The sequence below is a fragment of the Poecilia formosa genome, unplaced genomic scaffold, assembly GCF_000485575.1.
Source record: "Poecilia formosa unplaced genomic scaffold, Poecilia_formosa-5.1.2 Scaffold67, whole genome shotgun sequence".
NCBI lineage: Eukaryota > Metazoa > Chordata > Actinopteri > Cyprinodontiformes > Poeciliidae > Poecilia > Poecilia formosa.
Genome location: NW_006800006.1, coordinates 2,159,116 through 2,172,637, shown reverse-complemented (window position 1 = coordinate 2,172,637; position 13,522 = coordinate 2,159,116). Strand labels below are relative to the sequence as shown.

The 13,522-nt window shown below is 40.2% G+C and overlaps 2 protein-coding genes across 6 annotated transcripts in view; one reads left to right on the top strand and one right to left on the bottom strand.

The window, feature by feature from the left end:
• Positions 1-245: 245 nt before the first annotated feature.
• ints15 (integrator complex subunit 15) overlaps positions 246-13,522 on the bottom strand; it is a 24,876-nt gene continuing 11,599 nt past the window's right edge. For 3 of the 5 annotated variants that reach the window (XM_016672922.1, XM_007554993.2, XM_016672923.1), the window contains exons 6-9: positions 3,123-3,213; positions 2,192-2,429; positions 1,116-1,155; positions 246-609 (exon numbers count right to left, since the gene is read on the bottom strand). In XM_016672922.1, the coding sequence (XP_016528408.1) occupies positions 384-609; positions 1,116-1,155; positions 2,192-2,429; positions 3,123-3,213 (595 nt within the window). In that variant the 3' untranslated portion in view covers positions 246-383. Of the gene's footprint in view, positions 610-1,115; positions 1,156-2,191; positions 2,430-3,122; positions 3,398-3,511; positions 3,678-4,135; positions 4,358-4,446; positions 4,648-5,791; positions 5,861-5,984; positions 6,095-13,522 lie in introns of those variants that run through there. The other 2 variants (XM_007554992.2, XM_007554990.2) reach the window with 2 other exon arrangements.
• Positions 6,858-13,384, top strand: LOC103140061 (regulator of G-protein signaling 11-like). The gene is made up of 12 exons (XM_007555009.2): positions 6,858-6,995; positions 7,275-7,371; positions 7,501-7,551; positions 9,164-9,270; positions 9,522-9,573; positions 9,678-9,736; positions 9,870-9,946; positions 10,026-10,107; positions 12,294-12,362; positions 12,585-12,608; positions 12,681-12,742; positions 13,057-13,384. Exons 1-12 carry the CDS (start codon positions 6,933-6,935, stop codon positions 13,172-13,174), a joined length of 861 nt encoding a protein of 286 aa, XP_007555071.1. The 5' UTR covers positions 6,858-6,932; the 3' UTR covers positions 13,175-13,384.

The window sequence follows — 13,522 nt, the reverse complement described above, 5'->3', positions numbered from 1 at the left end:
TTGCTTTTCCTGAGTAAATTTCTCAAGAACACTGTTGTCAGTTGAGTTTACACAACACTTTTTCTTTTGGCAAGTGTTTTAATGCCATGCAGCTTTAGAAATCCCAAACAGAAAGAGTAATTAAAAGCCATGTTGGTTTTTCTAATTTGTAAAGATTAGAAATTTAAGCCTAATTTTTTTGACCACGTGCGTTTGTAGATGCAACAGCGACCACAAGTGGTAGAAGTCAAGAACTACACCACATGTAAAGTAAAAAAATATTTATTCAATGCAGATACACTGTAAAACATTCACAAGCGTTCATAAATTCAAACATTCCTTCAAATACTTGTCATATCCCTCATGCCTGCAGTCACGGAGCGGCAGTCTGTGTTTTCTTTTTCTTAGTGGCCGGGTCGGAAGGGGAACGGCATCCCCGTCATGAAGGGCTGAGCGGGGTACTGGGCGTGAGGGGCCGGGTGGGCGGCCAGAGGCGTGTGGGGTGTGTGAGGCGGCAGCGTGGGGTGCGCGGGGATGGGAGAGTGAGCGGCGTGGGGGCTGTAGGCCAGCGGAGGGGTGTGGATGTTATTATAGTACATCACCGGTCCGGACAGAACCAACTGGAGCAGACTGGAAAGGGGAAAGACGGAGGGGAAAACAAAAAACCGGACACATCTTGGTTCAAGCAGGTTTTAAGATTAGAGATAACCAAGTTACATTTAACACCATTATGAAGTAAGACCTGCATCTCCACAGAAATGTAGAAACTTCGTCCAGCTAACTGGTGAAAAATGCTCTCTTACCCATGATAGACACAAAGAAAGCTAACTGCCTAGCTAGCTAGCAAGGGTATATAATAGGGGTGCACTGACCGCAGTTTTCTGGCTAACAGCTAACCTTTAAAAAATCTTACCAGCTGATTCTGATTTTGACCAATATCTATTTACTATGGTATGAAAACTTAATAAGTACAGCAAAAACATCAACTAAAAAAACAACAACTAAGAACTTGAAACTGGGGACAATGAAACAGAGTCAGCGCTACCATGAAAGCATATGAAGGCGTTAAAATGGCCTAGTTCAAACCAAGATCTAAATCTAATTATGCATTAAAAAACAGAGAGAAAACGTCTTACTTGTTGTGAGGGAGCCGTGAACAGATGGCTCTCAGGTCCTCTGTGAAAACAAAAATGCATCTCTTAAAAACTTAGTATCATTTGATGTAAACACCAAAGACGCCTCAGATGAACAAAAAGATTTAATTCATTGACTCCAAACTTGAATTCTGTGCACCAAAAAACAGAAACTCTTAGAAAATGTATTGCGTTGGTTCTGACTGCTGTCTAGGTCACCACAATATAATCTCCACTTGAACATTTTTGTCAGATTATGGACTTCATTTTATGGCGGGAAAGTTTTCTTTCATTGTTTGGCACTGTGTTTAGACCCAGTACTACTAAAGATGTAGTTCTACTTCAGTAATACTTCTTTGGGCTGGTTTGAACCCTAGTTAGAAAAGTACAACAAAGTATTAGGGCCATGTTAAGAAAAATAAAATAAAATAAAATAAAATAATGAAAATAAACTTGAACATGAATAAAGTCACAATATTACAAGAGTAAAGTCAAAGAATTGAATAAAGTCATAATAGTATGAAAACAAAGTCATAAAATTACAAGAATAAATTTGAAATAGCATGAGAATTATCTGGTAGTATTACCAGAATAAAATTATAATATAAAAATTATGTCATAGTAGCACAAGAATAAAGTCATAAGATGAGAATAAACTCAATATTACAAGAATAAAGTCGTGATATTGAGAATAAAATGGAAACATTATGATAATAAAGTCAATATGAGAACAAAGTCATATTTCGAGAATAGTCGATATTACGACAATAAAGTCGTCATAAGAATTTATTCTTATTAATCTTGTACGACTTTATTCTCTTAAAATTATGACTTTATTCTAGTATAAGTTTATTCTCGTAATTTTACCTCTTTTATTTTCTTAGTGTTTCCCCAAAAGAAAAATTACTACTTCAGTCGTACCTAAGGTAGTAACTTTAGGTACGACAGAATGTTATTGGCTATTTCACCTGAATGGTGAATCAAAGACAGTTTTTGAATGTATTTTATCGACAAAACATTAAGGTTAACCATTGGTTTGACCTAAAGCAGCAATGGCTTCCCCAGACTCCATCTTGTACCTCTGGAGCAGAGCAGCGCTCCGCTGGCCATCGCCACCTGCAGAGCCTGGGCCAGCCGGTCCAGGGCCAGCTGGGACGCAGCATGTGTGTTGCCGGTGGCTGCGTGAGTGTGTTTGTCAGCCTGGTCCAGGAGGCGCGAGAGATCGGAGGTCAGGGTGGCTACCGACTCCATCTGAAGCAGCGCTAGGCGACCGAAGAGCCCCTTCTCGTTGAGTATGTTGGGTAAAAGCATGAACACCTACATTAGGGAGAAGATGGAGAGAAAAAAAAAACAGTTTGGTTGTTGTCACTGTTTGGACTGAATGTATAGATGCAGAAATTTCGCACATGTGCACAACTCTGAAGTGCAAAGGGAAAAATAACAAAAAAGTAATTGAAGAACAACTCAAAACCACTCATATCGGCTACGCTACACAAAGATTCATTGCCATAGCAACCGACTGACAACAGCTCCATGAGCATATCAGGATCTAACACCATAAAACATGCAAACATTTCCCACACAATGAAGAGAACATTTGGTCCGTTACAGTTTTATGTCTTCAAGTTTTATGTTTATTTTACAATAATTAATAAACAATCATCTGAGCTCTGAACACAGTGGTGGTTGATTATCTAATTTAAACACCTGCTCTACAACAACCTGTCAGAGTTGATGTGTGGGTCGCCTTTTTATTTTAACTCAACCAAACACCCTAAATTCTGCAGCACACCGACATGTTAAGGTTGTCAAAGTCAAGCTAGCATAGCTGACTTCCTTCCTTCTCCTTTGTTATTTTTTTTATTAAAACTTTTCACTGATCTGTGAGATGTGATACCCTTGTCATGTTGCAACATATATTTAATGTTTAACTAGAGCGCGCGCGCCTGCACGCACACACACACACACACACACACACACACACACACACACACACACACACACACCCACCTGAAGAACACTTAGATGTAGAGCAGAGAAGAGGCGCGCCGTGTCCGGCTCACTGTCAGAGCTCCCGTCGTTCACCTGCTTCTTGTCCCGCCTGTAGGCCAGCGGCGCTTTGATGCACCAGCGGATCAACCCACCAAGTGGTGTCATGTCCAGAGAGCTGATTGGCTGGCTGCCGGACAGGGGCGAGTTCAGGAAGGTGATCAGGACCAGCCGGGGGTCGTCTTGGATCCACGACACAATCATCTGGAGGAGCTCCATCGGAGGCGTGAGCTCGTCTGGAAAAATGAAAAAAAAAAAAAAATAATAAAAAAAAAAAAGTCGTGTTGCCGAGGTTGCTAGGTGTTCCGCTGCAACGCGGAGGATGTGATTTCTGCGTGATCCTGACGTACCGGAGGTGAGGTCATACAGAGTTGTGACGGCTGTGATGAACTGGCAGCAGAAGCGAGGGCTGGCGCTGTGGATGTTGTGAAGGGTGGGCCCAGATCCCGGTACCATGCTGCAGTAGTCGTCTACCAGCACCTGCGCCAGGCGGACGCAGTACACACGATGGGTCCTCTGTAGGCACAACCACAGGCAGGCAGAGCATGAACACTTTCACACTACACATGACAAGAGGCTTAAGAGTTTTATTCAAGGGCAACATATTAGAGGGGGCCAGAAATAAAAGCATAACACTCTATTCTGATTTTTATTTGTAAAAATAAGCATCACCGTAAATTACTTTCCTTCTTCGTCACAATACTGCTGAAACGATGAATCGGATTAATCGATTATAGAAGTAGTCGTCAACTATTTTACGAATTGATTAATTGTTAACATTTACGGGCTCAACAAAGGCAATTTGCTGAAAGAACAACATATTGAGAGCAGCAATTAAGGCATTGCTGTACAAAAAATATATACGTTTTGCATTTAAGATAATAAGTAAGTAAGTAAATCTGTTCTACCTAAATCTCCTCGAGATTCATCACGATCGATCAGATTAATCGCCCCAGCCCTACGTGACTCCTCACCTGTAGCCAGGTGGCAGCACATTCCAGAATGGGAACCCTGCCCACAGCGACTGCCATGGAGACCAGTTTGCTCAGCAGCGCCATCCGACTCTCGTCCGCCTGGTTTCCTTGGAGATTGAAGAGAGCGGAGAACATGAGCTGGCGCACCGTGTCCCGACTCTGTTCCTGGAAACAGCTGCACATGATCTCCAGGAGCTGCAGCTCCTGCAGAGCACTCATCCTCTGTTGGAAAAAAATAATAATAATTGGTGTTTACATTTTGATGCTGTTGATTATTTACTCTACAGGACCTTTTGGGGGGAAGGGCTTACCCTGACAGGTGAGTTTCTGTCCTTGGGCGTGTGCAGGATAAACTCCTCGATCAGATCCAGGGTTTTGGAGTCGACCTGAGGGGGCTGCCTGCCCGACTGCACCATGTTGCAGATGTAGATGTCCAGGTGGTAGAGCAGCTCCTTGGCAGCGCTCAGCACGTCCCGAGGCAGCAATGACTGACGGATGTCACCCATCGCAACCTGACAGGGGAACGAACACACACACACACACACACACACATTTAATGTCTGAATATCATCTTTACTGTGCAAATGTAGAGAACAGTTAGCCCCCTAGGGAATGTCGCGTCAACAGCTTTAAAGTCAATTTCTTCTGGAGAAATTTATCACTTTAGATAAATTATTTGTGTTTGAATGACGCTCGTTTGTTAGATTAAAGTGCCTTTTATACCCACTTTTATTTCTTTATATTAAAAAAATAAATGCAATAAAGTAATGTATAATATGGACAAGGCAGTATTAAACATATTTGTTATTAAACTCAAATTTCTGGATTTTTTTTTTTTTACTGGTTTCATGTAAAATGTTGAGGTTTGAAACAACAGAATAGTCTTATTAATCCCACAGCGGGGAGATTCACTTGGTACAGCAGCACAGTAACAAAATATACACCACTGAACATAAAATTCATTTTACTCCACATTATTACTCCATATAATACGGAGTAAAAGCAATTTTAAACAACTGTACATTCATAAAGTATCTACAAATAAAATAAAATGTAAATTAAATACAACCTGAAAACCAGTTCTTTTGTTCAAGGTCATATATGAAAAGCATGATTAGACTTACTGTTTATATAAATATTGCACTGAATGGACATAAGATTGTACTGATTTTTGGCAACTAAAGTAATTAGTAATCAATGACTTCCTGGTTCCTTGGGGTATAAATATGATGCAAGTCAAAGGCTAATTTATTTTGGCTATTGAGAACCAGGCTGGATGATAGTTAGCTTCCCACAGTGGAACTGAGCAGAATGATAAGGGAGGTAGAAACACTGCAGGTAAAAATGGCATTTTGGGGTCAACAAGTCTCCATAACAACCATTAGATGCTGTCCACGTGCGGACTGTTCATATCCCAAAAGGTGTTCCTGTTAAGAGTTAAATATACCTGGTTAGTTTGAAATTCTGCACGAGGCGCAATGATAATGCAAAGTTTACTTTGCTAAGTCAGTCAAAAGTAAAAGCAGCAACAAAGAGTAGTAATACAACAATGCGATATTTTTTTTTTTTTGTAAAGAAATGGACAAATAACGACGCAAACAGAAACTAAATAGATAAAAAGAAAGTACTCATTTTAATGTCGGGTTTTAGACTGACCAACGCCCACTGAAAGTCCACAGAGTCAGGATTTTCCGTATTTCTGCAGCTCATCCTTGACTCGGTCCCTGTCCATTCTGCTATGCTTACTGTTAGCAAGGCAACAACTGGCGGCTATTTTTCAGCTTCGCGACCAAAACTCACACACGCTAGCTTTTCCTAGAAGACAAACAGACACGTTGCAAGCTTTTACCTCTTCGAAGACTCTAAATTCAGCAGAAAAATGCTAAGTGGAGTAAAAATAAATAAAAAAATAAAATAAAAATAGACCTCACTAATGGAGAGAATCAACCACTTCCTCCTCCTACGGAAGCCTGCTTGGTATAAAAATTACCAGCATTGTCAGAGCAAATGTGATATAATAATATTAAAGTATATTGATGAATATAATATATTGAAAAATAGCATTAGTTATTTAACAATTATAAATAAACAACATAAAATAAATTAAAATATTGTTAGCGTTAAAATATAAAATGAAAAACTACACAAAACATAAACAAAGAAATAAAATATTTATTTTCCACAATAACTTTAACTTGTATTTTTGAATTTTGATTTAGCACTGGTTAGCACTTGAATTAGCAATTAGCAGTTTTGAATTGAATTTTTTTTAAGAGTCTTTCAAATGTTTTTAAAGCAAAGTTTCACCAATTTGACTTTTACATTATCCTGCACAACATGGATTTTATTTATAAGCACACTTTAAATATTTCATCAAAATAAAATCAAAATAATACAAAATAATAAAAAAATAAATCAGATGTGACTAGTTTATTCGTTTAGATAGGAAAAACACGGAGTAATTACTGCATTTTTTATTTATTTATTTTTATTTTTTTTGCATTTGTTTTAACCAAAAATAAACTTTTAACATGGTAATTTGCTTTATTGTGTGATACACAAAAAATACAACATAAAAAAAAAACGTTTTTATTGCACTAAGTAACAGAAAATACACACGAATTCAACTACAAATCTTTGGTTTTTCATTATATAGACACGAGCGCGCCCACGGTATTCACGGAAACGCGCCTGCAGGGGGGGGGGAAGGGTGCACTGTCGCTGCCGCGCGCTCTCGACAGCACTTTGGTGTTTTGCACTTCGCCGTCCCGCCGGGTGATCTCTAGCATCCCGCAAGATGACAATTAACACCCTGGCTAAAGGAGGTCTGCAGCCGGAGCAAATGTCATGCTTTCGGAAGGTAACGCTTTTCAAATCCGCTAGCTGTTGTTTTTATATATAATTATATATATATTTATAGATAGATATAGATAGATTCTACTGTACAACAGGAGCGAACCGAGATAACCCAACATGCCTTCTATTGTGAGGTACTTTCTATTGCCTCACAATAGAAAATGAATATATCAAAACATGATTTAGCGTGGTTGTGTTTTGTTTCTGAACTTCTAACTTATTGATGAGCGCGTTTAATGCGAGTCTTTTCTGTGTTTCGTGCGCGCGTGCCCCCATTCGACAGATGGAGAAAGTGCTCGTGGCCATGCAGGACCCTGACATGGGCATGAAGATGAGAAATCAGAGACTCCTCATCACTGTCATCCCACACGCCATGACAGGTGTGTGTATTTGTAAAAACACACTTTTATTGTCTGCTAACAACAAAAATATGACAACAAAAAAGGGACCTTCCAGAATATCAGAAATTACACTTTTTAAATTACATTTCCATGTTTTTAATTTTACAGGCCACGATATAATTACCTGGCTGATTCAGAAATACCACATCTGTGAGGAGGGTGAGTGCTCTGGGTGATAAAAGGTGTGTGACTATAGCTTGTTGTGTGTCATAGGAGAGTTGCCAGGATATGGTGTTTGCTCTCAAGATGAGACGAGGTAGATGTGATTCGGGTGTGTGTGTGTGTCTGTGTGTGTGTGTGTGTCGTGTGTCTGTGTACGCGCTTGCGTGCGTGCGCATGTGTGATCCAGAATCCAGGGGTGGCAGTTTCCAGTAAACAGGAATAGAGTGAGCCCCGTTGGGCCGGAGTTTGATTAAGTCGCTTGATGATGTGCGTTTGATTAGTGTTCTCTCGTGGTGGAGGTCCTCAGGGGATATTACCATGCCTGAACTAATTTGAAGGTTGGAAAAAAAAGGTGTACACTGTTCCTTTTTCACCCTGTATGGACTTAAGAGTGTGAATGAAGGTAATAAGGTGTCACTCAAAAAATAGGTCCCTAAAACTTTAATTTAGCTCAGTTCAGTTTATTAATATAGTGCCAATTCATAACTACCATCTTCTAAACACCAAACGGATCCAATTTTTACACAGAACCAGTGACTGTTTCTGATATAGGTGGCATGGGCAATCACCCAGGGTGGCATCTTATATAGGGGGCGGAATGAGAGTACTCAGATTTTTGTTTTTCAATGCAAAATTCCTCTTTCAGATCAATTAAATCACATAGTCTGATTTAAATGGATTTAATCAAATTCTCATTTGATACTATTTGTATAATTCTGTGCAGTTGAATTCAGTACATGATTTGAATTCAATTCAAAATTCACAAATACATTATTGATCCCAAAGGGAAATTTAAATGTTGTTTTGGCTTGTTCAATTAAACAGTTGTTATAGATGGCGATGTCTGTGGGAAGGATACATCTCCTGTAGCAGTCTATGTTACAACAAATTTGAGGAAGCCTCTGACTGAAGACACTCTGTTTTTCAGTGACAGTTTCATAAAGAGGACGGCCATTACTTTCCACCAACCTTAACGCCTTCTTCTGAGCAAGCAAGTGGTGATAGTGGAAATTAAGTACTTCAGTTTATTCTGGTAGAAAAATAACAGCATATTACCAGATATACACCAACCCTATGGTGAAACATGGTGGTGGCAGCATCATGCTATAGGGATGTTGAAAAAGAGCCATACAACGTTTGCTAACAACGTGTTCCGGTCAGATGAGGCTACAGAAAACTGTGGTCTCAGAAAACTGATATCATCCTTAACACATCATCGCCATGTTGATTTTTTATTTATTTTTTCACCACAGGCAGGAAGCTGCTAATAAAGGGCAATCCTGAAAATAAGACTTGAGAGCGGGGCGGAGGTTCGCTTCCAGGAGGACAGCGAGCCTAAATATACTGCTGGGATGGCAAACTGAATGATTTAGATCACAGCAATATGGTATAGTCAAAGTCCAGATCTAAATTTTTTACCAGCTCGGTCTGGAAACTCCTATGAAAAATTTTCCTGGGAGGCGCCACTGTCAGTGGGACTACATACAAGTGAATGAAATGCTATTCAAATTGTCTTTGTAGACAAACTGCCAAAAATCATGAATATGTTTTCTTAATATTACACTTCCTAATGCATATTCTCATCTTCTTCTTTTTCTTTGTTTATCAGAGGCCCTGCATCTTGGTGAGATGCTGGTCAAATACGGATACATCTACCCTCTGAAAGAGCCCCGCTGCCTGGTGTTACGACCCGACGAGTCGCCTTACCGCTTCCAGGTCAGACCATCAGCTGCATGTTTGTATCCACAGCAAGAAAAGAAAAATGTCTTCCTCACGCCTAACTTTACCTACACTGCCACTTTAACTCTGATAGTATCTTATCTCCGATTTTCACTCTGTGTCTCCATCAGTCAAATTCCTAAATGAATCCCCTCATCCATCTGTCAGCGTCTGTTTCTCTTCTTTTATTGTCCGTGTGAAGAACGATATCAGTTTAAAAAAAAAAAAAATTGCTGTGTTTTTCCCAGACTCCTTATTTCTGGACAAGTACCCGCTGGCCCGCCTCAGAACTGGACTATGGTAGTAAAATCTGTAAAATGTTTTTAAACCTCATAAGGAAGAAAAAGACAGAACTAGCACTAATCTTCTCTCTTTTATATTTCTCTTTGCTTTTACTTCCACAGCGATCTACTTGGCTAAAAAGAACATCAGAAAACAAGGAGAACTGATGGAATATGAAAAGGTAGGGACCGTGTGCGTGTGTATCCTAGAAGCAGAGAATGAGTGTGTGTGATGAATTATGTAGGAATGAGTTTGCTTGTGTCATCACTCCTCTTCCGTCCGTTTCTCCCCACCCCACCCTCATGCCTTTTTAGGAGAGGTACAGTCTGTTGCACAAGCGGATCAACCACACCTGGGACTTTGTGGTGATGCAAGCCAGAGAGCAACTGAGGTGCACTTACACGCAGCCGCGCCGCTCCCACGCGCCATTAAACATGCATACCAACTTCCGCTGTGATTTCTGTTTATAGGGCCTCCAAACAGAGGAGGAAGGCCGACCGAATTGTCCTAGAATGTCAGGAACAGGCGTACTGGCTCATCAACAGGCCGCCGGTAGTCTCACCATTACACCAATACTGCTTTCTTTTCTATACTAATGCAATTCGTCTAAAGCAGCAAAAGTTATGGTACCCTTTAGAAAAAGACATTATGATTAACCCATGAAGCTTCACACAAACCTGCTCTGGGAAGCTTGACCAATTTATGATGACAGAGAAAAGAGTTGATTTCTGCATTTAGGTTTTTGGAACAAAGAAAAAAAAAATTGTACTTTGCAGACAGACACAGAGAGGTTTCTGGAATGGAGCATTCCTTACTTGTGGGAATAAAATGGGCAAGTGCGTGATTTGTAACCTAATGGATTCTTTGTGCCATTACTTTTGCTGTGCAAATATCTGTGTAGATATTTAAAGAAAAAACATTGAAAACGTGCTCAAATTAGCTCAGTTACAGGCTGCAGAGCCCTTTAATTTCTGTGCTATGTCACACTATGCTACATTATCCCATGCTATGTTATGCCATGATATGCTATGCTATATTATAACCATTCTATGCTATGTCATGAAATGCTATGCTATATAATACCATGTCAAGCTGTATTATCCTGTACTTTGCCATACTATCTTATACTATGCTATCCAATACTATATTATACCTGTTATGCTATGATATGCTAAGTATACTATGTTAAGCTAGGCTTGACTCAAACACTATATTATTTGATGCTATGCTATCCTAGGCTAGTCAGAACTATCATGTTATGCTAGGATACACTTCATTGTAGCTACTGTGCTATATCACTACACATTGGTAAATATGCTTTAGTCAAAACTTTTGTAGTGGTATAGTTTTAGTTTCACCCAGTCCAGCTTTACAAAACTAATACTATATTGCATTTTAGGCAACAAAATGTTTAATTTTCTTATTTAAAAAAGGAATAAGATTATTTGTTCATTTGGATCTTTTACTAGACCTCTAATATTGTATGAAAAGACTTAAGTGATTAATGGAAAAATATGTAGAATGTGCCAACTTTTCAGTCTGACTAATTGTCAGAATAATTGACTACTAAGATAATCATTAGATGCAGCCCTAGTCCTTACTGTGGATGTTAAAAAAGTTACGGTTTATCCAGTTCCAATTTCGTACTTTGTGCTTGCATCCTGAGAACCGATTTTTATACAAGTTTATGATTTGTGTTTTTAAAATCCAATTATTCCACAATAACTGTCTGATTCACTACTGCTTTTTTTTAAGCTACAACGGTAGCTATTAAAAAACTGTTAAGGACCGCACAATCAGAGGTCCCACTAATGCTCATCCACAGTTCCCCGCATGTGCCTCACCGCATGCAATATTCAGACTATCTGTTAAAAGCCAGAGCTGACAAAAGCACAGACACAGTGTTGTGGGGTGGAAAGAAATAAGAAAATCTCCAGCTCTTCAGTGCATAAACCTCCTTTTATCCTCACACAAACACATGCAGAGGAAGAGGAGAGGTTTAAAAGAAAAAAGTGGAGGAAAGACGCAAAGGAGAGAGCTGTGAGGTGTAGCAGGGTTTGCATGGGGACTCCATGTGGTAGACCTTATGAATTAAGGGAAGAGAAAAAAAACTTTGGAATTGAAGGAAGAGTTGGTGGTGTGGAAAACAACAGGAAGGTTCAAACTTGTCCAGTCAGCGTGACACATTTCTGTACAAACACACAGCAGACCCAAAATGCTTTATAATATGTCTAATTGTACACATTTAAAGCAGCATTGTGTAACTTTTATAAAAATATATTTTTTAACATATTTGTTGAATTGAAACTGCTGCTATGTTGCGACAGTATGGCATCATACATAATCTGTGGGGGGGGGGGAATAAAACAAGCTATGCTGCAGTTAGCATAGCCTGTTGTGAATGCTACGGCTAATTAGCATGGCAGCAGATAAGCATTTTTTTTTTCTGTAATGGCAATATGCTTCTCCGCCATTCGCACACTGAGCGGCGTACACGAGCGTGACTGACAGTGCCAAGACCCGCCTCCTGGCTCTGATTGGTTGTTTTTGGTTGGTGCATTTCTTCAGACTGCATAGCGGCTAAAGGAAGAGGAGAGCGGAGGAGATCAATCTTTTCACAGATTATTTTTCTCATACCATACTTTCACGAGTTTCAGCAAATATGTAAAAAAAATATATTTATTCGTTATAAAGGTTTCATCCTTAGTTATAATGTTTTTTGTTATTATTTTTCTTAGCCCGGGGTGCAGAACATGTTGGACTGGGGTCTGGAGCGACCAAACAACTCCAGCACACGAGTCCCTCTGGTCGGATCCTCATCTTCTCACCCATTTCAATCAGTTTATTGCATTAGCATTGCCCTCTCTCTCTAACTCTGCCGCTGCTTTCCTTTTTTCTTTGTTTTTCTTGCTGCTCGGGTTACGTCAAAGTAAGTGCTCGATTTGTTGACAGCTGTTACATCTACCTGCAAATCAAGTCAGTGTGCAACCTTAAGTTGACAATGCCGTCTCACCGTCTTCCAGAACTAGAACAGCGACTACTACAAAAGCGAGGTAAATAACGCGTCGCTGCAGCTCAGACGTGTCTGTGTGAGCGTTTATCACATCTGTCTTCATCCTTAACAGATTGAAACATCCAGACGAGCCCTCGGAAGAAACCGAGTAAAGTCCTCTGTCTGCCTCGAAGGGTATGTGTCGGTTCGATGAAGGCCTGCGCGCACGTTCTCATGTGTCCATTAGATCTTATGTGCATAAGGCGCACACGTTCACATGTGCGCCTTATGCACATAAGATCTAATGGACACGCTGTTGCTTGGACCAAATTCCTCCACCCACTAAGCTTACTGCTCCCTCCATAAGAGCAGCTAATGGAGCCTTCCTGGGGCAAGTTGGAATTAGTGGCCATTAACTGCTGCGTTCTGCTGCACTAATACAATAAATCTCTGTGTGTGTGTGTGCGGGTGTTTTTGTGTGTGTGCGGCATGCCTTTGCATCTGTGCAGCTTTGTCAAGTACAGCGAGCAGTACCAGAACCACGATCCCATAATGCAGGGCTGCCTTCCCAGTAACCCCTGGATCTCTGATGACATTGCATACTGGACGATGAACTCAGAAATGTAAGACGAGACGCGATCGTACCGGTGGAGTTCACCGCTTTTACTGGAACTCAACGAGAAAGACGTAGCCAAGCTAGCTTTTGTTGAAGTTTGGCGACGGTTAAGCTAATTGCAGAACAAAAGAATCTAAAATGATTCGGTTCTTCATGTCACCACAACCGTCTGGTTGGTCCTATAATTAATAAGCTTTTCTGCACGTCTCCTGTGGGATAGTCACACCCCTCCTCCTCCTCCGTCTGAAAGGGTTGGAAGGTTTCCATGCAGTCACTCTAATCTTTAGTTTCCATCACAGATTTCTCAGTTGGCTGGATTTCTCCAAAACATTGTCAGAGAAACTCTTTATATATATATA

Excerpts from the sequence above, each read along its gene's own strand:
- LOC103140061 (XM_007555009.2), top strand. The coding sequence starts at position 6,933 with ATGACAATTAACACCCTGGCTAAAGGAGGTCTGCAGCCGGAGCAAATG. Across the intron at positions 6,996-7,274 it reads AAATGTCATGCTTTCGGAAG|ATGGAGAAAGTGCTCGTGGC; the intron begins GTAACGCTTTTC and ends CCCATTCGACAG. Across the intron at positions 9,737-9,869 it reads AACTGATGGAATATGAAAAG|GAGAGGTACAGTCTGTTGCA; the intron begins GTAGGGACCGTG and ends ATGCCTTTTTAG.